This window comes from Vulpes vulpes, chromosome 13, assembly GCF_048418805.1.
Source record: "Vulpes vulpes isolate BD-2025 chromosome 13, VulVul3, whole genome shotgun sequence".
NCBI classification, from domain to species: domain Eukaryota; kingdom Metazoa; phylum Chordata; class Mammalia; order Carnivora; family Canidae; genus Vulpes; species Vulpes vulpes.
The window spans coordinates 142,001,006-142,027,902 of record NC_132792.1 but is presented as its reverse complement, the minus strand read 5'-3'; the positions used below and the strand labels follow the sequence as shown (position 1 = coordinate 142,027,902).

General features: G+C 36.0%; 1 protein-coding gene across 17 annotated transcripts in view; it reads left to right on the top strand.

Moving 5' to 3' along the window:
- SWT1 (SWT1 RNA endoribonuclease homolog) overlaps nucleotides 1-26,897 on the top strand; it is a 93,066-nt gene that overhangs the window by 1,220 nt on the left and 64,949 nt on the right. For 10 of the 17 annotated variants that reach the window (XR_011996361.1, XR_011996357.1, XR_011996362.1 and 7 more), the window contains exons 2-10: nucleotides 2,328-2,417; nucleotides 4,288-4,365; nucleotides 7,183-7,241; nucleotides 10,787-11,510; nucleotides 16,060-16,119; nucleotides 17,495-17,624; nucleotides 18,787-18,888; nucleotides 19,694-19,882; nucleotides 25,776-25,869. Coding sequence is in view for 10 of the 17 variants with exons in the window: in XM_072733165.1 (XP_072589266.1) it covers nucleotides 2,337-2,417; nucleotides 4,288-4,365; nucleotides 7,183-7,241; nucleotides 10,787-11,510; nucleotides 16,060-16,119; nucleotides 17,495-17,624; nucleotides 18,787-18,888; nucleotides 19,694-19,882; nucleotides 25,776-25,869 (1,517 nt within the window). In the remaining 7 variants the exon portion in view is untranslated. Of the gene's footprint in view, nucleotides 1-497; nucleotides 680-2,327; nucleotides 2,418-4,287; nucleotides 4,366-7,182; nucleotides 7,242-7,679; nucleotides 7,766-10,786; nucleotides 11,511-16,059; nucleotides 16,120-17,494; nucleotides 17,625-18,786; nucleotides 18,889-19,693; nucleotides 19,883-25,775; nucleotides 25,870-26,897 lie in introns of those variants that run through there. The other 7 variants (XR_011996360.1, XM_072733168.1, XM_072733166.1 and 4 more) reach the window with 4 other exon arrangements.

Here is a 26,897-nt window from a genome sequence, read left to right as displayed (position 1 = left end):
CCCAAACTCCCTCAATCAATCCCTCAGTAATTAGGAAATGTATCTGGAGGCTGTTTTCCTTTCCCCTCTCCCCAAGTGAGTCATAGTTCTAAAGTCCTCATAGCGCCTCCAACCTCTACTAAAAAGAAAAAAAAATTATTTATTTTGAGAGAGAGCGAGCGCGGGAGCAGCCAGTAGGGGGAGGGAGGGGCCGAAGGAGGAGGAGAGAATCCCAAGCAAACTCCTAGACTAGTGCTGAGCTGGAGGTGGGGCTGATCCCACGTCCAGATTAGGACCCCAGCGGAACCCAAGAGTGTCATGCTCAACCCACCGAGCTCACACCCCAACTTTTAACTAGTTTTCCTGAATGCGTGACTACCTACCTCACTGCTCTTAACAGTTAATCAAAAAAAATGGGAAAATAACATGTTATAACTTATAGGAATGAATAGTGGCTAATTCTGTTTGTGCTTCACCCAAGCATCATTGATTTTTTTTTTCTCTCTTATTTCCAAAAGGCTAGATGGTTCATGGAAAGCTTGATTCACTCCATCAGTCTCATTATTTTGACACTAGCTGGAAACCAGAAGATGAAAAGGATTAGATCTTAGAGTGTGAGAATTTTAATAAAAATTTCTAAGTGTGGTCTCTGCTCTTGAGACATCCTAAAGAAAGGAGTCTTTAAAGTTTGGAGAATTAAGTGAGTGTACTCTTCATCTATTGCTGTCTAAGTTATCTTAAAACTTAGTGGTTTAAAACAATAGTAAACATTACCTCACAGTTTCTGTGCGTCAGGAATTCAGAAGTGGTTTTCTGGGTGTACCTGGTTCTGAGTCTTATGAGGTTGCAGTGCAGATATTCAGCCCGGGATGCTACCACTCAAAGGCTTGATTAGAGCTGCAGGATTAGCTTCAAAGCAGGCCCACTCACATGCATGGCAAGGGGCTTCATTCAGTTCCTCGCTGGTGAGCTTCTCCAATGTCCTTATGGTGGCTGGCTTTCCCTAGAATAAGAGAAAAATAGAAGCCACAGTGACCTAGCCACATACTGCCATATGGCAGTTCCTATTGCTGTCACAGGCCAGCTCTATTTATTGTGAGAAGACTATGAGAATGTGAGTACAGGGCAGCAGAAATCATCAGGAGCCACTCTGGAGGCTGGCCAGCACGGGAAATCTCCCCTTTGAGTTTATACAACATGAATTTCACACCTTTATTAATATAAAACATTTGTCATAGGAAGCATGTATGTGTTTTTCCTTTTATAGACCACTATCTGCAGTGATTTTTTTTCAATTGGCTTTTGGATGAAAGGCTTAAATTTAGTCTTATTTTGTAGTCAAAACAACAACATGAGATGGATCAGTTTAAATTGTAAAAGTTAACATTATAAGTAATCCATTGCCTCTAAACAATTCATTTCATGGAATTTATAATTTTTTATTGTACCTTTCCCCGACATGGAATAGAATCCTTGGAACAAGAAGGGGAAAAGAGGATTATTACTCTAATCTGGAAGCTCAGCTGTGAATTCAGTTGCTGCTGTACGTTACCTTACAAAGCAAAATTTCTGGATAATTTAGAATCTGTTCTAGAAGTTGATACTAAATTCTTTTATTAATTTTTATTATTAGGCTTTCTCTTAGTTGTCCTCATTTTTCTGATTTCTCTTTATATTCATCGAAGCATTCCAAAAGTTTGATTTAGTGTTATTATTTTATAGAACTTCACTTACTGTGCTTATGATTGACTATGAGTAATTGCAATTGCCTGTTTTCTAGCCTTTCTTATATTCGTAGTTTCTGTATGTGTTACTGTCAGCAATAAACTGTTCTTTGGGCTTTTCTGCTAGACTTCTTTTGTATCTTCCCATCCCAACAGACCTGATGATGTTCCCAGTCTCTGGCCTTTTGATTCCAGCCCAGGATGCTTCTGATAAACACTAAGTTGAGAGTGGAGGGTGTGTCAGGAAAATAAAGACTTAGAACTAATTGGTTCTGAAGCGTAGGTTGGGCAAAATACAGCAGTCCTGTAGGCAGTTGAAAATGGTGATCTGAAGCTTGAGAGAGAAGGTCAGCGCTAAAGGCACTGTTCTGAGAGTCATTCCTAAAAAGGTAGTAGATGAAACTGAAAGACAGGAAAAGATCATTATGAGGGAGACTATAAGTGAAATAAAGTGGAACAATGAGAGAATCCTGCTATCTTGGGAATGGTTAGAAAATGGAGATCATTTTGTAAAATTCCAGTCTATAAAACTGAAGGAAGACTGATTTCTAATGTATTTTGTTGTGGTGGTGGTAAAAAAACAAAAAAACAAACCAGAAACACCTAATGTGTTTTTTATTTTAGCTTTTCAAAATGTCCAACAAAGAATCTTGTGGAAAAAAAGAGAAATCTCAGAGGAAAGGCACCACTGCATCACCCAACTTTGACATAGAAGTAAGAATTTTGATTTACTAACCCAAAGATACCTTTTTTTGCAGTTTATTTTTGTGTAGTGAAAAAAATACCTCTTTGCTTACTTTCTAATTACTAATTTGGCCTCCCAGGTATAGGGGTAATTGGAAAGGGGATCTGGAGTATGGCCATGCAGTACCATGGTGTCTTAGATTTATATAATCCCCCATTTGGCACTAATAATTGGCACACCATTGGTAATTCTCCTTCTATTCTCTCTTAACCTACTTGAATCAGACTTTTTCAGGTGTTCCTCCAAATGGGCTTTCATCAAGGTCAGCAATAGTTTCCATGTTGCTAAATCCATTGGTCAATTTTCAGACTTAATCTGATAGCCAATTACACCTTCTCCTTGAAACATTTTCTTCACTTAGCTTTTGAGACAACATGTTCTCCTAATTTTCCTCTACACTGGTGACTGCTTCGAAGTGTCCTTTGCTGACTCCTCCTCATGTTCTTAAACTATAACCTTTCAAGTGCCCAGCTTCATTTTCCCAACTAGTAAGTTGCAATTCTATTCTTTCATTTGCTTGAGCCAAAATCCTGGTTGTCGGCCCCTACCTGCATCCATCTATCAGCAAATTTATCAGGTTTCTCTTAATACCAAGTCTATGTTCTCTATCACCATGATCCAGACAATCAGCTTTCTTCCCCAGATTATTCCAATGGTTTCCAAATTTCTCTCTCAGCTTCCACCTTTGCCTCCCATTTTTCTCTTCTCAACAAGCGCCCAGAATGATCCTATTAAAATGTAAGTCAGATCATGTCACTCCTCTGCTCTGTGCTTTCTGGTGGTTTCCTACTTCAGCCAGAATAACAGCTGAAGTCCTAGCTATGGCTAACAAAACAACCTACCCTCCCCATCTGGTCTCCCTCTCTTTCTCCAATTGCTTTCTCCATTCTGTGGTTCCTTGCTACTATTCCAATAAGCCCTTGGATGGGAAACTCTTTCCCTAGGTATTCACATGGCTTCTTTTTTAATTTTTATTTATTTTTAAGATTTTATTTATTTATTCATGAGAGACACAGAGAGGCAGAGATGTAGGCAGGGGGAGAAGCAGGCCCCATGCAGGGAGCCCGACGTGGGACTCGGTCCCGGGTCTCCAGGATCATGCCCTGGGCCGAAGGCAGGTGCTAAACCGCTGAGCCATCCAGGGATCCCCAACATGGCTTCTTCTTCACTTGTTCGGATCTCCAGTCAAGTGTCAGTTTATCAGTGGGACCTTTTCTGACTACTCTAAAATTGCAGCTGCCTCCACCCCCACCTCCCAGCTCTTCCTGCCCTCTTCCTCTGCTTTATTTGTCTCCATCACATTGTCTGACACACTAAATATTTTACTTGTTTATTTGTAAATAAACAGTTTCATGCCTGAAATTTTAACCTCCCATGGGAGCCAGGGACTTTTGTTTTTTCATTAATCTGTCCCCACTGACTAGAACGTCTTTGGTACATGGTAGGTATTCAAAATACGTTTGTCCTGGGTCTACTGAATTTTGAAATTCATATAAATAACTAGATATGGCTTTACTTTGTAGAAGACTAAATTCCACCATGGCAATGCCACCACCCCTCAGGGTGAGCTGAGCTGTCAGCTAGCCTTCTGCTGTAGCACCTGTTTCCCATCTCATCTCTAATATAAGAGCACCCAGATCTTTTGATTTCTACCTGAGTTTTCCTTCTAGTTAAGTTTCTTTCCCTCTTACCAAAGTTTGTGTGTCTTTAAACATTTTCCCCCCCAAAGTTTATTATTGATGTAGAAAGAGTGTTAGTTTATAATCACAATGATTAAATAATACTGTCTTATACTGTGCTTTATTTTGTGCTTTCCTTTTTTCCAAATGGCATTCTTAGGATAAGAAAGAGAAAAAAACTTCAAGTTCTAGTTCAGTTTGCTGTGTAAGGTCTGTTTCTTCAGAGAAGAGAAAACTGGTGAGTGTTTATATACTGTAACTAACACTAGACATTATATTAAAGTTTTAACGTTTAATTAGAATATTTATGATATAAATTTCCGACTACTTTTCTATTCATTTTTTCTTTTATACTTCATGATAGCCAATAGAAAGAAAACCAGTGTTTGTTTTTTTCCTTCCTTCTTACCAAAAAAGCATTTATCAAATTACTTCTTTTATGCTGATAGACTCTATCATGTGAGGTTAGACAACATGGATATAAATTGAGAGGTTTTTTAAAAAAATTCAATTAGCCAACATATAGTACATTAGTTTCAGATGTAGACTTCAGCAATTCATTAGTTGCATCACCAACACCCAGTGCTCATCACATCACTTGCCTTTCTTAATGCCTATCACCTCACCTGCCTCCCCTCCAGCAAGCCTCGGTTTGTTTCCTGTAGTTAAGAGTTTCTCATGGTTTATCTCTGATTTCTTTCCATTTAGTTTTCCCTCCCTTCCTTTATGATCCTCTCTGCTGTTTCTTATAACCCACAGATGATTGAACCATATGATAATTGTTTTTCTCTGTTTGACTTATTTTTCCCAGCCTAACACCCTCCATTTCCATCTATGTTGATATAAAGGGTAAAATTTTCTGACAGCTGAGTAATATTCCAGTGTGTGTGTGTGTGTGTGTGTGTGTGCGCGCGCGCACGCGCGTGCGCCTATGTGTAAGTATACACCACATCTCCTTTATCCCTTCATCTGTCATTGGACATCTGGGCCCCCTCCACTGTTTGGCTATTGTGGACATTGCTGCTATAAACATTGGGGTGCAAGTGTCCCTTCGGATCACTACATTTGTATCTTTGGGGTAGATACCTAGGAGTACAATTGTTGGGCTGTAGGGTAGTTCTGTTTTTAACTTCTTGAGGAACCTCCATACTTGAGAAACCTCCATACTGTTTTCCAGGTACCAGCTTGCATTCCCACCAATAGTACAAGAGGGTTCCCCTTTCTTTGCATCCTCACCAATGTTTGTTGTTTCCTGACCTGTTAATTTTAGCCATTCTGACTGGTATGAAGTGGTATCTCATTGTGGTTTTGATTTGTTATTTCCCTGATGCCAAGTGATGTTGAGCATTTTTTCATGTGTCTGTTGGCCATTTGTAGGTCTTTTTTGGAGAAATGTCTGTTCATGTCTTCTGCCCATTTCTTGACTGGATTGTTTTTTGGGTGTTGAGTTTGATAAGTTCTTTATAGAGCTTGGATACTAGCCCTTTATCTGATATTTCATTTGCAAATATTAAGAGAGTTTTTAAGTCTTTTCCCATATATGGTTATATTTGGTTTTACAATATCCTTTGGAGGTAGTCAAGGCAGATATGTAGTGTTTGTGTTTTCACATTTAAAAATTGAGATCCAGGAGGTTGTGACTTGTCCAAGGACACAAAATAATTTATAGTAACAGAGCCAAGTCCACAGTCATGCAACTAATTAAAAACACATTAAGCTAGTGCTTGGGTGGTTAGTGAGGACTCAAGACATCCAAGTTGAAGTTAGGTGTATGTTAGGATACCTGCAGGGTTGTTATGGGTAATAAGAGAAAGTAGTTGTGAAAGTTGTGTGAATGCAGAATTTTTTTTTTAAAGATTTTTATTTATTTATTCATGAGAGACACACACACACACACACACACACACACACACACAGAGACAGACACAGGCAGAGGGAGAAGCAGGCTCCATGCAGGAAGCCCGATGTGGGACTCGATCCCGGGACTCCAGGATCATGCCCTGAGCCAAAGGCAGACGCTCAACTGCTGAGCCACTCAGCCGTCCCCAGAATTGTTTTTAAGGATTTGTTTATTTTGGTATCATGACACTACTGTTTCAATTTATTGTTTCTATATTAACCTTAAAACAAAAGATTTCAATATATTTCTCCTTGTTAAAAATCTTTCCTCACTTTTTAGTCTGTCATTCAGGACCATCTTAAATTTGGTCACACCTTAGCTAGCCAGTTTGCTTTTGTCTTCCCAAAAATAGCCTCTCTGCTTCTTACTAGGCTGTTTTATTTTCTCTCTGCTGAATTTACACCAATCATCTCCAGCTTCTTAGAATGCCTAAGCTTTCTCAGCTGAGAAAATCTTTTTCTTTTACTCATTAATCTTTATTCAATCTGTTTTCAATCTTTAGCATATATTTTTTCCACTTAAACTTTGGTGATTGATGTTTTCAACTCTTACAATTTATTTTTTTTTTGGATTTTTTAAATTGGAGTTCGATTTGCCAACATAGAGTATAACACCCAGTGCTCATCCTGTCAAGTGCTCTCCTCCGTGCCCATCATCCAGTCACCCCATCCCCCTGCCCACCTCCCCTCTTTTAAATTTATTGTATATTCTTCTGCTTTGACACTTAGGTATGTCCTTCCATAGATTATTCATACATATCCCTCTACTTCTCTCTATTCTTTAAAGTCTTTAGGACAGGGACTATATCCTATTTCTCTCTTAATTTCTCTTATGCCTTCTCTTATCCCCAGAGCGCATAGAAAGAGTGGAGAGTAGAGATAGTAGAGAGAGCTTGTTTCAATCCTGGCTCTGCTGCTGACTTGCTCTATAATGTTGACGAAGATACTTTGCTCTGTTTGAGCCTTGAGTACTTTATCTGTAAAATGGGGATGATAATACCTGTCTCATAGGATTATTGGAAGGATTAAATAAATTATGTCAGCCTGTTTACTAACACTTAGATGTGGAAAAGTACATCGTCTCTCAATCTCTTTCTCCTGTAACATAGTGTCAGTCACTATTTATATTTTCTAAATAATACCTTTTTTCTTTCAGAAATCAGATCATACAGACATTCTATACCATGATATAAAAAGAAGACAAGAACTGAAAAGGTAAATTCCCCCCTTTTTTTGATATCTTTGACTTTTGGGGGCTTAGAATTATGAGACCAAATATTTTGATTTGCAAAGTTTTTTATTTATTTTGATTAATGCTAATTTGCATGCCAATATTTCTAGCTATAGCATAGGTTATGATTATTCTTTAAAAAGATTTTTTTTTATTTGAGAGCAAGAGAGCACAAGCAGGGGGAGTGGCAGAAGGGGGAAAGGGAGGAGGAGAAGATGTGGGGCTCAATCCCAGGACCCTGGGATCATGACCTGAGCTGAAGGCGGATGCTTAACCAACTGAGCCACCCAGGTGCCCTGATTATTGAATTTTTAAAATATTAGTGTAGGTTTGATAAAAAGTTGAGCGAAATAAATCTATCATAGTTCTGTTCTATATAAATGAGACTTTCAAGTAAAATGCAGGTTTTTATTTCAGGTGATTTATTTTTGACACATGCTTATAAGATACATAACTTTGTTACATGTAATAATGAAGAAGTTGTGTGGCTGGTTTAGAAATGTTAAAGGTAAATTACCTTTATATATGTCACTTACTGAATTGGTATGGTTTTAGAACTGTTAATTAAATAGGATATGGCTACAGCTAGAGAACTTGGGGAATAATGGTAGGAATAGTGATTATTTTTCTTTAATTTCTATGCTCTTTGGATAAAAATTTCAGAGAGTTTTGTGGTAAAGGCATTTCTTGCCACTAATGTGATAAATAAGTATAAAAGTATAACATATGATAAAAGTTAGTGAAATCAGTTTCTTTGAAAACAGGAGTTTGGGGAAGCCCCACCCCATATTTGGCTCTGTCTCCGTCTCCTTCTCCCCCGCCTCCCGCTCATGCTCTCTCTTACTGTCTCTGTCTCTCTCTTTCTCTCTCAAAGAAATAAAATATTTTAAAAAGATCTTAGAATTTTTAGTGTTTTGGGTTACAGATATAAAACTGCATAATCACAATCTAGCATTTTGCAAGACTAGTTGATAAGTAATTTTAAGATTTAATTTTGTTGGTCTTTTAAACAGTATTGTTGAGTTTTCATTAATTATGACCATACAGCCATGGTGCATAGATGTAAAATATGCAGCATAGGGTTGCTGTGAAGAACAAATGAAAAGGAATGTGAAAATGCCCAGAGAACTACAGGGTCCCATTGAAATTTTTGAGTTATGTTTTATGTGTTGTTCCCCTGATATTTCTTTAATATAGTTGACATCTTAAACATGGTATACTATTAGAAGCCAAAGTCCTATTAGAATTTTAAGTTTTATTTTATCATTATTTACTAACAAATAATAATTGGCAGTCTTTTTGTAGGAAGAGATAGAAAATAAAACCCGATTAAGACTCAGGTACAACTCCTATCAAAGGGCACCTGGGCGGCTAAGTCAGTTAAGCTATCTGCCTTCGGCTCAGGTCATGATCCCAGGTTCCTGGAATTAAGTCCAGCAACAGGCTGCCTGCTCAGTGGGGAGTCTGCTTCTCTTTCTCTCCCTTTGCCTCTTTCCTGCTCGTACTCTCTCTCTCTCAAATAAAAAAACGCTTATAAAAACTCTGAGGTATTTATAGTTTGCTAGTATATAATTACCTGATAAGGTAATTTCTCCCCCACCAGCCTATAAGTTAATTGGGGTCAGAGCGCTATTGGATGTATCCTCCACGCTCTCTCCAGGGTCTATCAGAGTGACAGGTACTTAGAAGGCACTCAAAGATTTATTGATATAAATGAATATTTTGTGTTTCATTGAAATTTTTTCACCTTTATTTCTGACTACAAAGTAATACCTACCTTTATAAAGCAGAAAAATATCACCTCGTGGTATTGATAGTTGTAACATTTTAGCATATTTTTTTCTACAGACTTTTTTATTGTGCTTATTTAAATTGTTGAGACCACATTGTATATAGATTTGTGCCGTGCTTGATTTTTTGCTTCATATTATTTCAATATGTTTTGTTAGATCATTGAAAACTTTCATAAACATTATTTATAATGACCATGATATTCTATCATATTTGGTACAATGACCTATTTTTTAAGTGATTTCCAAAATTTTAGTATTTACCCTGTTACCTTACTTTTTGCTATTATGACTAATTCTGAATTTTAAGAAAAGATTTCAGTCCATTTTTAAATCTTTTTCACCTTGGAATAGATTTCTAAAATGGGAATTACTAGGAAGTCAAGGAATATGAACATTTTTAGAATTCTTAATATATTATCAAATTCCTTTGTGGAAATTTTTTTAAAAAGATTTTTAAATTTACTTATTCACAAGAGACACAGAGAGAGGCAGAGACATAGGCAGAGGGAGAAGCAGACTCCCTGCAGGGGCCTGATATGGGACTTGATCCCAGGATCCTGGGATCATGCCCTGAGCCAAAGGCAGATGCTCAGCCACTAAGCCACCCACTGAGCCTTTTTTCTTTTTCCTTTTTTTTTTTTTTTTTTTTTGAGAGAGAGAGTGCAAGACAGAGATTCAGATGAGGGCAAGGGCCAAGGGAGAGGGGAGAGAGAGAATCTTAAGCAGGCTCCATGCTGAACCTGTTGTGGGGATGGATCTCACCACCCTGAGATCATGACCTGAGCTGAAATCAAGAGTCAGACACTTCACCAACTGAGCCACCCAGGGGCCCTCACTCTGTGTAACTCTTATATCATTTTGTATTTCTACCATGAGAGGGTCCATTTTTCAACCTCTTGCCAATATTTAATGTTATTTAAAAATCTTTGCTAATCTGAAAGAAGAAATTGGTATGTTATTATAATTAGAATGTCTGCGATTACTTGGGAAGTCAAATTTTATTCCCCAAATATCTCTTAGCCAATCCCTTTTTCTCATTAGTAATTTTCTGTTTGTGTCCTATTTTAGAGTCAGGACATTTTGATTAGGTTTTCATTTACTAAGGCTAATAACCTGTCACATATATAACAAATACCATTTCCCAGTTAAAAAAATTACTATTTTTAATATGCTAAAGTTCTAAAGTTAAATAGTAATTTCTTTATTTATTTTTAAAATTTTATCTATTTAAGTAATCTCTGCACCTAGCATAGGGCTCAAATTCATGACCCAAAGATCAGGAGTCACATGCTCTTCCAACTAAGCCAGCAATGCTCCCTATAAATAGTCATTTACATTTATTATTTTCCTTTGTGATTTTTCCCACCACTATTAAGTTTAGGAAGCTCTCTATTAAGAAATTAGATAGATATTCCATCTTTTTCCCCTATAATTTTTAAAGGATCAATATGAAGTGTAACAATTATGGTAATTATTTTGCACTTATGTTTAATTTATATGAAATTTATGTTACCTGGTTTTATATAAAGCTGTAAATTTGGTTTTTGTTCAAATAGCAGACAAGTTATGCCAGCACCATTTGTAATTCTTTCACTTCTTTGTGTAGCCATTTCTTATTTTTTATGAAGTTTGTGTCAGACCAATTCTGTCATTTCCTAACTGAAATAATACAGTTTAACATTATGTATAATCATGTATAATTGTAACATAACTTGGGTTTCTGTGCTGCTTTACAGATTGAGTGTAGAAACTGACCCCCCAAGGAGGAGACCAAAAATCAGTTATTCATCCCAAGGACCTGTTAAACTCCAAGAAGCATCATATTCAAGTGTTAATCAGATTATTTCACAGAATCCTTCGTCGCATGGAACTAAAAAAGAGCCAAATAAATATGTAGATTTTAAAGATATTAAGTTGACAAGTGTTAGGAGTAAACCTGACCATGGAATTAAGAACTTTAGTAGTCCTAAGATGGCCAAAGATGTACAACCTAAAACTGAAGTCCAGGCAAGTGAAAAACAATGGCCTCCTGTATTTCCTCAGGGAGAGAAGGTGAAAGAACTCAAGAAAGAAAGGCACAAGAAATTTAGGGACAGTTCTGAAAAATGTGTTTTGGAGAAATGCAAGAGAATCCATTTTCCTCAGGATTATAATTCCAACAAGTTGATTAAGGAATCTAGAAGAAGGAAGATCAGTTTTAAAATCCCAGTAAAATCCCATGATACCCTCCAGAAACTTGTAGAAGAAAATGTCTTCAGTTTAGAGTCTAACAAGTCAAAGACTAAACAGGAGAAAAAAGAAGCCCTGGAAAGCTCCCAAGTTTCATTGAATTTGACTAGACACGAAAGTGAACATTTATTTTCAGATTCCATGTCTAAGCAGGCTGCACATGAGTGGAAAGGAAAAAGCCATCGTGAGGATCGAGAAAGTGACTCAAGATCCAGGGAAAACCCAATCCAGGTAAGGTGGTGCAAAATGAGAATATAGGTTTTAGCAAAGAATTTTGAGTCAGGTTGGAGTTTTTCTTTTACAACTAATGATCACAAAGAGCTGATTTAATTTAGTCAGAAAGATATGTGTTGATTCCTTTATCTTACTCCTTTAATTCCAACCTCCTTAGGAAGATATCCTGACAAGTGTAAGGATCCATAATAAAAGGTAATGTACAAAAAGGTAGGAAGTGGAGGTTACAGATAGTTCTTTCCGATTCCGAAAAGCACTGTGACAGTCTGTTAAGCTCTTCTGTAACCCTGGGTACTATAGAATATCCAGGGGTTAATATTCTGAATAACTATTGCTTGAACAATCATTTTTGGAGTGCCACTGTATGCCAGGCACTGCATTCATTGAGGTCTCTTCTTTCAGAGACTTCTTCGTGTGAGAACACACAATCAACCACCTTAAGTCTGATAAGTACTTACCACTTAACCTGGAAATACAAAGCCATGAGTAATGTCTTCGGTACACTGTAGAAGGATTACTTGAGAAAGGTTGCCTGGAGGGGGGTAACCTAGGCCAGGTGGGGCAGGATGTTCCAACCAAAGGGAACTACATATACAGCGATCCAGGTTGGAAAGGTTGGCACATCTATTTTTCTTTTAAGTTATGTAATAAATCAGTGTGTGGCAACTAATTTGAGAACTCTATCTCTATGGCCTTGTTTCTGTGGCAGATTAAATGATTTACCTTTAAGAGAACTTTAGAACCTTTGGAACTTCAGAACTTCCAGTGGACTGAAGTTTGTTTGTTTGTTTATTTATTATTCATTCATTCATGAGAGAGAGAGAGAGAGAGAGAGGCAGAGACACAGGCAGAGGGAGAAACAGGCTCCATGCAGGGGGCCCGACGTGGGACTCGATCTCGGGTCTCTAGGATCACACCCTGGGCTGAAGATGGTGCTAAACCACTGGGCCATCGGGGCTGCCCTGGACTGAAATTTAGAGACTGCTTTTAAACAGGGCTGGTTGAGGGGCGCCTGAGCAGCTCAGTAGATGAAGCAGCCCGATTCTTGATTTTGGCTCAGTTATGATCTCAGGGTCGTGGGATTGGGACCTGTGTTTTACTCTGCGCTTATGTGGAGTCTGCTTGTCTCTCCCCCTCCGCTTCTCCCCCTTGCTTGTGCTCTCTCTATCCCTAAGACAAATAAATAACATCCTTTAAAAAAAACAAAACAAAACAGGGCTGGTTGAGCCTACCTGCTTTTAGGAATGAAGCCTGTAGATTGCAATGTAAGATACTTAGGAAAAACAGAGGGATTATAACTAGGGAGGTGGACGGGCTGGAGAGAGTACTTTTTGTTCAGTGAACTTGAAGGAGTCCAAAGAAGGAAACAATTGAGTTTGTCCTTTTTATTGCTTTCTTAAAGGAAAGCTCCAGTTTTCTTGTGTTATAACCAGTTCTAGTGTAAAATGTGAGAACGGAATTTGAAGTTGGGAGTATGTTTAGTGAACATCTTTGTGTTACTGCTTGATACCCCCCTGTACTGTGCATCTAAAGAACAATGTGAGAAATCCCCAGCAGTGTACCTTACAGTTTCTTTTAATCTTTAAATAGGATTACCACATAAGTCAAAAGAGGTACATGGCTTGAATATTAAGTTGTAGGGGAAGCGATTTTTGCATGATTACTTTCCAGTTATTGGAATTAAAACTTTATCAGCTATTCCTTTGATAGCAGTCTTATTTGACTTAAAGTCATCTAGACACAGGAGCAAAAAGTAAATATTGTTCTTATCTTGAATATATTCTCTCTCTCATTTTTTAAAAAATTTTATTTATTCATGAGAGACACAGAGAGAGAGGCAGAGACATAGGCAGAGGGAGAAGCAGGCTCCTCACAGGGAGCCAGATGCGGGACTCCATCCCAAGACCCCAGGATCATGACCTGAGCCAAAGGCAGATGCTCAACCATTGAGCCACCCAGGTGCCCCGAATATATTCTCTTTAGCATATTATTGAGAGCTAATCTTCTTTATATTATGTTTGGTGTTTTCCTCACAAAGTCTTCAATAGATAATTATCTTCCTAAAATGATGAGTGCACTTTACAAAGAAAAAATTGTTATTTTTCTGAATTGGGTAATCCTGTTATTTAGCAATCCTGTTATGTTTTCCTAAGAGAAAATGGCTTCTTTTGTTTCTTAAGTTTTATAGTCTTTTGTTTTGACTATAGTCTTTATAGTCTATAGTTTTATAGTCTTTTGATAGAGACCCCTTTGTTTGCACCCTCCCCCTCATTGCAAACTAATGTTCTAAAGATTTATGGTTTATAGGACACTTTTATCAGCAGCATCCCACTTAATCCTTTAAGTCTATGAGGTAGCAATTTAGTGGTTTATCAAACATTAATTAAAGCTACCTGTTTTGTATTAGGTACATTTCTAGGTTGTAGGGATTTAGAGATGAATAAGATGTTCCTTATTCGTAGACAACTGTGGTTGCAATTCAGTGAAATAAATATTAGAGCTCTAAGAATTGGGCTGGTGTTAGAATAAATTTGGGGGCAAGTTAAGTAAAGGCTCACCAAGGTGGAGATTCTTGAGCTTGGTAGTGAAAGGTATGTAAAGCAAAGAATAAGAGTCCTACTGGGACAGAGGGCCAATGTGGTAATGATATACTCATGAGGTTGCTTGACAAGAGCATACATGGGCACTTAAGTTGTTCAGTATGACTAAGGCTGAGATATGTGGAAATTCTATGTATAGGAGAGGAAGCCAGGGTTCAGGCAATGGATTGTTTTGTATCCCATGGGAAAGTGAACATCTTTGTGTTCTTGCTTGATATCCCCCTGTACTGTGCATCTAAAGAACAATGTGAGAAATCCCCAGCAGTGTACCTTACAGTTTCTTTTAAGCTTTAAATAGGATTTAAGATTAGAATCTTATAGAATCCTATAGAATATAGGTTTGGAAAGCCACTGAAACATTATCAGGGAAGCAATGTAATCTGCTTAGAATCACTCCAGTAGATAAAACCTTTGTTACTCCCATTATTGGTACTCCCTTTTGCCATCCCCAGGGAAGGCTGTATCCTAATTCATTTATTTAATAAATCAGGGTAGGAGGAGGCAAACAGTTAAGTGCCCACTGAGACTTTCTTTTTCAATAGGGAGAGGTCTTTCAGGAACAATTGACATGAACTTTTCCTGGTTTGGAAGAGTGATAGAAAATTTATTGAAATTACTGGAAGTGGCCTGTGGTCAAGAGAGTGAAGGGTGGTAATGACTTAAGTAAATGAACAGCAAGACTTCAAACATCAGCAGTTGCAGGAAATTCTGATAATAACCTCTAGCTTGTTTGACATTTCTTAGCCGGAGAGAACTTTAGGGATCTAGTGAGATTTGAAGTCAGATGGAGAAGAGATGGTAAAATCCTGAATCATGGGAATGGTAAAGCTATAATGAACCTATGTGTATGATGTATATGGTATTATATCATGTGAATACTGTTGTTGGGAAGTTAGGATGGAAGCTGAATTCCCAGTAAAACAACATATGATACACTTGTTTAAAGAGAGTATGTAATTTATACAATATGTACCTGCCTGTAAAATATATGTGAGTTTGGTGTTATATTGGAGAATTGTTAGAAGATGATTTGGTTTAGTTAGTAGTGGCTTTTGCTGAGTTCCCTGTTATCTGTACATGGGGTCAGGTAGGTCTCATCTGCTTAGCAAAAGTGCCAGTGAAAAATTGGAATTAATAGAGAGATTTTCAACTTCTGCTAACACAAAATTAAAGCACAAACCTGTGGTGCTCTACCCATGAATATACAACTATGCAGTTTTCAGCTTTTCCCCTTCAGCCATGTCTTAATCTTCAGGTTCGCGCTGTTTTGTCATATCACTTTTTTGTTTTTTGTTTTTTTTTAAGATTTTATTTATTCATGAGACACACAGAGAGAGGCAGAGACACAGGCAGAGGGAGAAGCAGGCTCCATGCAGGGAGCCTGATGCGGGTCTTGATCCTGGGACTCCAGGATCATGCTCTGGGCCCAAGGCAGGTGCAAACTGCTGAGCCACCCAGAGATCCCCTGTCATATCACTTTTTTGAAATGGGTCAGCTCCTTCTGGGTGAAAATTTCCCACCACTAAAGGCCAGCTTGTTTACTGGACTGTGATTCTTTGTTTCTCAGGGTGGCACATAGTTCTATTCTTAGAATATAGGTATTTTTAGGAATGTATATATGAATGAGTAAACTTTAAAGAATTTCCACCGTATTTCATTGACTTAATAGCATGAGGGTTTTCTATTCTAGGGGCGGTTCCCATCTAGGGGCAATTTGCCCCGTAGGGGGCATTTGGCTCTTGACTTGATGGAGACATTTTTGATTGTCATGATTGTACTCCTGGTATCTGATGGGTAGAAGAAAGGAATAGTGCTAAACAGCATAAAGCACACCATAGCCCCTAAAACAGAATTATCTAATGCCAAATGCCAGTAGTGCCAAGGTTGAAAACCCTACCCTAGGTAAATGCTTCATTCTTAACTAAAAAACTTACTTTTCATTTCAGAGTTTTGAAGCTCCATGTTCTTCAGCATCACTTGAAAGTATTCAAGATACAGATCAAGAGGTTACTGATACACTTATTTACTTTGAATATGTTAATGAAATTAAGTCAGTTTCTATATTAATAAAAAATAATGACTAGGAGAACCTTGGTAATACAAAAATAATATTGATATCTTTACTTAAATCAATATGTAAAGTTTTACAAAGTTGTGAAAAATACTTGGAAAAATATTTACATTTAATTGACCATCTTTTGTCTTTGTTTCTAATAAGTTCTAAACTTTTAAATAGCGTGGAGCCTATAGCCTACAAGTTACATGAATTCTGATTTAATGTTATCATACTTTTGCATGCTTATGCCTAAGCTTACCAAAATTCAATATGATATTAATGTTTGCTCCATTTATCTAGTCAGCAGTAAGATGAAAATGTTATTCAGTGAAAATGAGAGTGCATGCATGTGTGTGTGTGTGTGTGTGTGTATGTTGTGGGTTTTTTTATTTTTTTATTTTTTTTACCTGTTGCTTCATTTCCCAACTAGAATCTCCTGATTGACCCTCATGGAATTATTGCATAGACTTTTATGTTTCTTGGTGCTAAATTAAAATTAGATTCATGAAACACTTTGTAGTTTTCTATTTAAAGAAGACTTAAAAACCATATTGATTATTTTTTTTAAAGATTTTGTTTATTTATTCATGAGAGATACAGAGAGAGAGAGAAGCAGAGACATAGGCAGAGGGAGAAGCAGGCTCCGTGTAGGGAGCCTGATGTGGGACTTGATCCCGGGACTCCAGGATCACGCTCTGGGCCAAAGGCAGGCGCTAAACCACTGAGCCACCCAGGGATCCCCCATATTGATTATTTTTTATTTGTGATAGTTGGTTGTATTTTTCTGTCCTGTGGGTCAGTGTTCCTGATAGAAGAAAGATTTCTCATCCCTGTGCCAAAGGTAGATTATATATATAATTCTTTGCAAAACACATCAGAAAACTACTTCCCTGAAGTGAGAAGGGTCTTAAAATCTATATTTCAGTTTTTGATGGTTTATCAACAGTCTTAGAAATCTCAAGAGGCTCATCGTGCAGAGGAAAAGATAGTTGGCTCCCAAAGTACATTGAAGTGAAAACTTCACATTATTTCATTTAATCCTCACAAGAATACTAATGGGAAATAGATATTTAACATTTTTATTTTGTCAATGAACAGAGACCCAAGATAGTTAAATGACAGAAACAGCAAGAGAAAGGCTAGTTTTAAAACCCTGTGTATGTTTATAAATCTGTATTCTTTCACCATGCGGCTTTCATGTTACTGTGATTTTTTTCCCACAAACTTCATCTTAAGTTTATTTATTAGAATTAATTGCTTTCTAATCTTACTAATCTGCAAGTAGATAATTCAAAATATTTTACTGTGGGTGTTTTACAATTTAGATGCAGATAGTAGAAGAGCTCCATGCTGCACGTGTGGGAAAAAGTATGGATTTACCTGTGACTTTCTCTTCTGGAGAGCTAACAAGCATGGAGATTGACTTGGTGGAAGATGCTGTACATTCCTCTGCTGGTATACCCTATGTGTAGATGATGATGTTTATGATCTCCTATGCTTTCTTAGGAATTAATGAGCCAACATACAATTTTTACAATATTTAGATGAAAAATGTTAAGATGTGCTCGTTTGGAAAAATAAAATATGGTATATGTCTTCTAGCTATAGGAGTCAGGTCTAATATTTGTCTTACACATCTCGCATTATTAGGCAGTTAGAAATATTTTCTCTTTGTCTTTTTGCCAATGTTCAGTAATCAGGATTATCTTTTATTCTGCTATCAACTATCAGAGTTGTTTTTTATTCTTGCTTTTAATCATAACTTTTGACAATTTCAACTATGTAAAGCACTGAAAACAAATAGCGAACAAATTGAGGCTTACTGGGGCGGAGGTAGGCAGGGGGATGGGTTAAATGGGTAATGGGTTAAGAAGGGCCCCTGTAATGATGGCACTGGGTGTTGTATGTAAGTGGTGACTCACTAAATTCTACACTTGAAACTCATATTACCCTGTATGTTAACTAACTGGAATTTAAAAGCTTAAAAAAAAGAAATAATGCAGATTGATTGCTCAAAAGTATTATTATATTCATGGATTTCTTATTTATGTGGTAAAGTTTTGATCATTCTTCCTGCTAGAAGATAATGATAGATGTTATCCAAAGTCTATTAGCATACTATTTTGAATTGTATTTATAAAAATGTAATGCTACATTACAGTCACGTTGCACTTTTCAATTTACTAAGTGCTTTCCTGTGCATTAACTTATCTGATCCTCACAGTGTCCCTGTGAGATAATAGCACTAATGTTATCTGTTTTCTTTCCTTTACACGTATTTATCTTTTCAATTATATTTCACTCACAGTGTATTCAAATTAGCTTGTAAATCCTAAGTGTATAACTACTAGTGATGCAGAACAAGTTTGGCAAACATAGTTACTACTGGAGCAAATTAGTTAATGATTTAAAATCCACTCAAACAATTCATGATGTTTTACTGCTAGATAATTAAACATTGATTACTGTTCTTTTAAGGATTAAACACAGTTTTTTATTGTCAAAGGACTGCCTTCCTTCACGAATACCATCAAAGTTATATGATATCAAAATTTTAGTTATTATACAAGTCTGTTATCAAGTGTCATGAAATCCTAACTTTGCTCTTTTTCTCTAGCAAATACTGCTTCAGATAAAAAGCTTCTCATTGTTATTGACACGAATATTCTGATGAATCACCTCAAATTTGTTAGAGTTTTGAAGACAACAGAAATCCCAGGTATTTATAAAGCATGATTCTGATTACCTTATTTGAGTTGATATTTTATTTAAGATTTTATTTACTTGTTAGAGCATGAGCATGGGGTTGGGGGAGGGGAAAAGCAGACTCCCCGCTGAGCAGGGAGCCTATTGTGAGACTTGATCCCAGGATACCAGGATCATGACCTGAGCTGAAGGCAGATGCTTAACCAACTGAGCCTCCCAGGTATACCCCATCATATTAACAATGATGTGGGGTGTTTTTTTTTCCCACAAATATATTTCCATTTAGATAGGTTATGGAAAAAAAAGATATGTTATGAAGTATATGTATTAAAACATAAATAATCAACATAAATTAAAAAGAGCCTTCACAGGTCAACCTAACAGTCCACAGTTACTTTTCTTTGATCTCCAATAGTATTTATTTTTGTAACATTCATTTGATACTTCTATCCGTTCTTTGGTTTTGTTTTAAGGATTTATTTATTTGTTTGAGAGAAAGTGCGAGAGAGAGCACAGCAGTCAGTCATGGAGGGATAGAGTCCTAAGCAGGCTCTGCACTCATAGTGGGACATGGGGCTTTCAATTCCTGACCCTGAGATTTCATCACCTGAACTGGAACCAAGAGTCAGACACTTAACTGACTGTGCCACCCAGGTGCCCCATAGTTACATCTGTTTTTAATTCCCATTTTTTATGTATTATCCCTTCATTTAGACTGTGAATTCCTTACTTTAAAACTTCTAATGCTCCATAGCAGTTCAGTTTAGCAGCGCAATAAATATTTGTTGACTTCTAAGAAATATTTTTTTATTTTTCAGGCTTTGACAGACTTGTATTAATAATTCCCTGGGTTGTTATACAAGAGTTAGATCGTATGAAGGCAGGAAAATTGCTAAAACATGCCCAGCACAAAGCTATACCTGCAGTTCATTTCATCAATGACAGTCTCAGAAATCAAGATAGAAAGCTATGGGGTCAGTCAATACAACTTGCATCTCAAAAACTTTGTAAGTATTGTTCTCTCAGGGTGTTTCCTGATTAAGGTTTGTTTGGGTGCTGACTCATTTTTGGGGGAAAATGGTGCAAAACTTAAAAAAAATTTATAATCATTGGAATGTGAAATGGCCAGACTTAGTGATCATTGGGGGTATTCTACTAGGCTTGGTTTAGGGGTTCTTGGATTTTTATTTTTTTGCTTCTCCTAGACCTTCTTAGGTTTTGTCTCTATTTCACAAATAGTGACTGTATAGTTCTATATGTATGGTTGTCTATGTTATAGTAACTGGGATTCTTTTTTGTTTGTTTTTGAATACCATTGTTGACTGATGAGGCCAGTACGTGATTGAGGTTTATCTGTCACTGATTAGAATCTGTCACTGTGCAGTTTGTATAATGCATAGGGAGGCATTGTTTTCCTTTGATTTGTCAGAATCTGTAAATAAGGAGCTGTTTGTATAATAAAGGTCTGTAGAGTTTCTCTTGATTTATTTCTTTCAGTCATTTTAAATCACTTTTAGTCTTAGGATCTAAGTATGCTCTTTGTTATTTATATGTAGTATTTTGTGGGGAAAAGAAAAATCTATGTGTAAAGCAACACTGTTGCCTCTGCAGAGTTTATACATAATTTCCAGGATTTATTTCATTCTTTAAAACCTTGTTTCTTCTCAATTCACAGTCATTATTTATGCACATTTATGCTACTTTAAATATCATGGATTTATGTTGTTTACTATATGCATGTACACCATAAGATATGAAAGAATTCATCTTATGATGAATCTAATCATGATATTAACCCTGAGAAGGCTTTTGGCACAATCCTTTAGTCTTAAATCTTTGAAGAAAAAGGGCCTCCATCATTCATTCATTCATTTCCTTTACAAATATCTACTAGCTCTTAATGTTTTCCACATATAATCCTTATGCATTTTGAGCAGGAGCTTCATGTGTTATGTTTAAAAGCTTTTAAAGGAAACTAAAACTTTTGAACATTTATATTAAATTGAGCATCTTAGGTGTTTTTTTTTTTTTTTTACTTTAAATCATGAAAAATTTCAAATGCAGAGGTAGAAAATGTACGACTCCTTGTGTACCTCTCACTCTTTTTCAGTAATTATCAACATTTTGCCATTCTTGTTTATTTTCTCATTTCCTTTTCTCCTCTTCCTACTCTTGGAACTCCTGCAGTAGTTTGAAGTAAGTCCCAGATATTGTATCATACCATTTTTACTCATAAGTACTTTGGTATGCATTGCAAACAGACAAGCCTTTTTTTTTCTTTTTTTTTTTTTTTTGAACAACCACACAATTAACAAAACCCCTGCTCTAAACCATCATATCAGTAAAACCTTCTTTTACTCTTAACCTTTTATTTTTTTTTGTTTGTTGATGTAAACTATATTTTGTTATATAATAGTATGAATAAAGATGATATTATATAATTGTATGGATAAAGATGATAATAGTATGGATAAAGATAATAGTATGGATAAAGATAATTATTATATATAATAGTATGGATAAACATGCAATAGTATGGATAATAAATAATGTATAACATTTACATGGTCATTATTCTCCAGACTCTTTTCCAGCTGATATCTCATTCAAATCATTTAGTACTTGTGGAAGATACTCTTATTAGCCCTATTTTATAAATGAGGAAATTCAGACAGAGAGAGGTTCAGAACTTTTCCTAAAAAGCATATCTGTTTCTTCAATAGAAAAAATTATTTTTTTGCTTTTGTTTTTTTAAAGATTATTCATCTATTTATTTGACAGAGCACAAGCAGTGAGAGTAACAGAGGGAGAGGAGGAAGCAGGCTCCCCACTGAGCAGGGAGCCTGACATGGGGGTCTGTCCCAGGACTTTGGGATCATGACCTGAGCCGAAGGCAGACGCTTAACCTGAGCAGAATGAAATAGGTCCCTCTTACTGAGCACCTACCAGAACTGATGCTCAATCTACTGGGCCATTCAGGCACCCCTGAAAATTATTTTAGAGCTCATTGGAGAATAGATATTTTGGCCACATTTGTTATTTAGAGATGTGTTGGTATGTTTCTTATGACTTTTCCATTATGTATGCTTTTTAAAATTTTTATTTAAATTCAATTAATTAACATATAATGTATTATTGGTTTCAGAGGTAGACGTCAGTGTTTATCAGACCTATACCCAGTACTCATTACATTACATGCCCATCACCCAATTACCCTATCTCTTTACCCTCATCCACTCCAGGTACCCTGTTTGTTTCCTGTGATTAAGAGTCTCTTATGGTTTGTCTCCCTCTCGTAGTAGTGGTTTTGAACTTCTGTGCTGTTTGAATTTCTGAGTGTCTTCCTTGAATCCATGTTTCACTTTAATGTTTGAAGGGTATTATTTGATCTTAGTTTTATTAAATTGTGGAAATTGCTTTTAGTTATAATTTACATTATATTATTATATATATATATATTATATTATTTACATTATTAGGTATAATAATAGATTATTGTCTATGTCAGTAAGTCCTTTGTGTGTGTTTACCACTGTTTTCTTCACTGTCTTAAAAACATTCTTTATATAAAGTACAATGTATGTAATAAGTTTTTCTGTTGATAATGATTTTATGATATCAGAAATATATTTAGTCTTTTTATCATAATAAAATTATACTTTGTATTCTAATGAAAAACTAATATTCTTATGAGAAAACTCAATTCAGGATTAATGAGTAAAATTAAGGTTCTTGTTTGGAAAAAGCAATACCAAAATGACCTTTTATTACACATTACAAATGTCAAGCACATTTTCAACCAGCTCTTAATTGCTAATTTTGTATGTATTATTTTCCTTTTACAGAATCGAGTATTATTATATTACTTAAGCATTTTTCCATTAAAGGAATAAATGTAGATAATACATGTTAAATTGCCTTCATTGACTATAATTTTAACTTTAGCCTTAACTCTTTTAAAAATTGTATTTTTTTGATGTAGTGTTTAGTATGGTGAGAGGAGAATAGGATTTGAAATCTGATTGACTTGGGTTTGTAACCTGACCTGGGGCAAGTTAAAGATGAGAAAACTAAGTAAATGAAATGCGGGAGAATAACCTCCAGCTGGAAGAATGATCGTGAAGATGCTTGAGTTAATATATTAAAATACTTGATGGTTTATGGCCTAGTATAGGTAATAATTCTCTTGGTTCTTCGTTATATGAAAAGCTTATACAGGTTGACCAGAAAAACAAAAAATCACTTTCCCAGATGGACGAAGATTATTAATAGGTAATTTACAAAACAAGTACAACTAGTCAGCCCCTTGTTCACTGCAGGTATTCTCCTGTTTGCCATTTTTAATGTTGTTAATGTCTTATGTATATTTTTAGTTTATATCTTTTCCTTTTTTCTTTCTTCTTTTTATTGCCTCTAAGTTTATTTATTTTTTATTTTATTTTATTTTTAAAAAAGATTTTATTTATTTATTCATGAGAGACAGAGAGAGAGAGAGGCAGAGACAGAAGCAGAGGGAGAAGCAGGCGCCATGCAGGGAGCCTGACGTGGGACTCGATCCTGGGTCTCCAGGATCATGCCCTGAGCTGAAAGCGGCGGCGGTAAACCGCTGAGCCACCGGGGCTGCCCCTGCCTCTAAGTTTAAAGTTATTCTTTTGCATCATACTAGTGCTTTGGTGCTTTGGGAATATAAACATAACTTTTCAGGAAGCAATTTATCATTGTGTTTCAAGAAGCCTAAGGATACAATTCTCTTTCTAGAACTGTATTCTGAAGACATAATTAGAGATGCTTACAGTGGTTTTTATAAATAATGTTCATAACAGCGTTATTAATACAGCAAAAAATTTGAAACAACCTAACAGTTGAACTTACATACAATACTATAGCTATTTGAGGGAATACTACTACATTTCAAAAAATGTTAATGATAAAATAGGATTTAAAAGAATAAAAAGTATCATACCAAATTTGTTAGATTATGCATTATATACTTACAGATGGTGAATGTTTGGTATATTTAGCTGATGGAATTATGAGTTATTTTAATTTTCTTTACATTTTCTAGATTTTCTAAATTATTTTGTTTTTATAATAAGGGCAAAATAAAGATATCTTCTACTCCTGTACCTGACATTTTTTCCATCATTTTTATATTTTCTTTTATTATATTTTTGTTAATTCCTGTATTTGCCAAATATCTATGCCAGATACTGTTCTGAGGCTGCATCATTGGGTGATATAAACAAAGCCTGCTGTTGAGAAGCTTAAATTCTATTAAATATTAAACATCATATTAACTATATACAGAATTTTGTGGGAGTTTTTGGTGTTGTGAGTAGAAGTGTGCCATTTAAACTGAGTTTTAAGTAATATGTTGTTACTTAAAAGGCAACAGCAAGTACCTTTTATTGGGCCAACTGTTTCCTATAAATTTTCCTATTTCATTTTCCTGGTTAAGCAGTCACCCAAAATTACATATCTAGTAAGTGGGAAAGCAGGGATTCAAACCTAGATCAATCTGTTTCCAGAGTTTTTGTTTTGTTCACTTTCAACAGTACTAGAGCAGGTGCTCAAAAACACTTGTTGAATAAATATTTTGTGAATATTCTTGCAGTTTTAGGTTTTCAAGCCTCATATATTCTAGAGAATGTGAGAAAACAGATAATCTTGAACTTTGATAACTTTAGAGCGGTATACTATAACCTTTAATCTTTTGTCCACTGAATTGTTTAAAGCTAACTAATGATTTTTTGCTGCCATTTTGCCTTATTGAGGTATTTACTCTTTGGGCTAAAAGAAGGAAAATCAGTTGCTGTAATATATGTCTGCTGGCTTACTGGTCATCTGATAAATGAATCACATCTCCCTCGGGCTTATGCTCTGAGATCAGTTCTGTCTTGATTTCACTAGAAAGTGTGAGCTCAAGAGTTTATCTTCGTATATCCAGTTACTTAGTACAGGGGCTTGGGTACAAATTCAGCCCTATATACAAATTTATTACTTGAATGAATAAGTTTTCTAATTCGAATATTTAGGGGGACTAAGTAATATAGGTTAAAAGTTAAAAGGAAAAAAATTACAGTCTGGGAACAAAGTTCAGACTTCTTGTCTAGTATGTCTTGAATTTTAGTGTATAAGAGACTCACCAAGGGCCTCTTTGGGTCCAGGTTCCGAAGATTCTTATCCAGAAGTGGGTATAGGGTGTGGCCTTGAAATCATAAGTACATAGGGAGTTTTGAGGCAGGGGGTATAAGGACTTAGGAAAAACATTGTCTTTGGCTTGTTTCTACACATTACACTATTTTCACAAAAATCAAACTTTTACATCATGCTTCAGGGCTTGTAGAATGCCAGAGGACACTCTGTCAACCACTGATTAACACTTGGTAGGAATTTTTTTGTGTTTTCTGCTTAGGTCCCATATTGCCTTTTCCTATACATCTCTAAATGTTAATTGCCTAGAGATTAAGGAAAAGCAGACATGAAAACATGGTTCTGTTGCTGGTAGAACCATAGCTCTTTATTTTACAGACCTCTTTTAAGTAGAGATAATTTTAAGCATTGTATAATCCTATAACTTATATAGTCTCTAAGTGACTGAAATGAGACTTCATAGCTTTAGGTTTCTAATACGGCATTTACTGATCACTTTCTTTCTTTTGTGTTTATTAGTAGTCATATCCTCTTCCATTTTAGTAGTAAACTAGCTACTTTGTTAAAATGCTACCTGAATTCTAGATCCAGAATTTTTAAGGCATTTTTTGCTGTGTCTTATATTTAAGAAGTGTCCTTTCTTTTGGATGTTTCTGGCTTGTAAATACATCTGACTTGTAGATACAGCCTAGACTGTCCATATTTTTAGTATGGTTTTATTGATCATTGTTTGTGCTAAATTTGCAGATGGACTGAGTGACGAGAACAATGATGATCGAGTATTAAAATGCTGTCTTCAGTACCAGGAATTATTCCCTTGTTCTGTTGTTATTCTGTGCACGTGAGTCTCATAGTCCTTTTACTCTTTTTTTTTTTTTTTTGTAATAGCAACTATACCAAAGAATTTTTAAATCATATTGTGGGGCGCCTGGGTGGCTTAGTGGTTGAGTATCTGCCTTTGGCTGAGGTCGTGATCCCAGAGTCCTGGGATCAAATCCCACATTGGGCTCCCCGTGGGATGCCTACTTCTCCCTTTGCCAATGTCTCTATGTCTCTACCTCTCTCTGTGTGTCTCTCATGAATAAATAAATAAAATCTTAAAAAAAAAAAGTTACAGTGTACCTACCAGACTAAGGATAAAACGCATACATGATTTTCAAAATCTGCCAGTAGGCATATCCAGTTCTGTATAACATTCTTATAACCCGTAAGCTATAGAAGAATGAGATTTGAAACTTATGAAGTCTTATGTCAGTTTTATTTATGTGACATTCAGAAACCTTTGGTAAAAGCTGGGGACATTCAATTTAATCTGCCAATAAAATCATTCAGAAATGAAAGTCTTGACAAATTTTTGGTCAGGAGGCAAGAGGGTTGATTAATTAACTAATTAGTTTGTGGGGAAGAGGCAGTTTGTGTTGGAGGTACACCTCTGGTGCTGGGTCACTGAGTGAGGGCTGCAATCCAGGATTTCCTGCTAACCAGCCTCATGACCTGTGGAAGTTGCTTAACTTTGTTTCCTCACGTGTAAAATATAGGGAGGGTAAGAGTTACTGCAAGTACTTAGAGTTATTGTGCGTTCTCAGATAATATATACGTGAAGGACTTAAGGTAGCACCCAACACACCTTTCTCCTCCTTCCCCTCCATTCCCAACTAGTATTTTCATAACATAGTTCTGAAGTAAAATTCACCTAATTTTTTTTAAAGACTTTATTTTTAAAAAATATTTTATTTATTTATTCATAGAGACACACACACACAGAGAGAGAGAGAGAGGCAGAGACACAGGCAGAAAACTCACCTAATGTTAAGCAACATTGTACCCATCATGTATGAGAAGAGCAATTTTATTTTATTTTATTTTTAT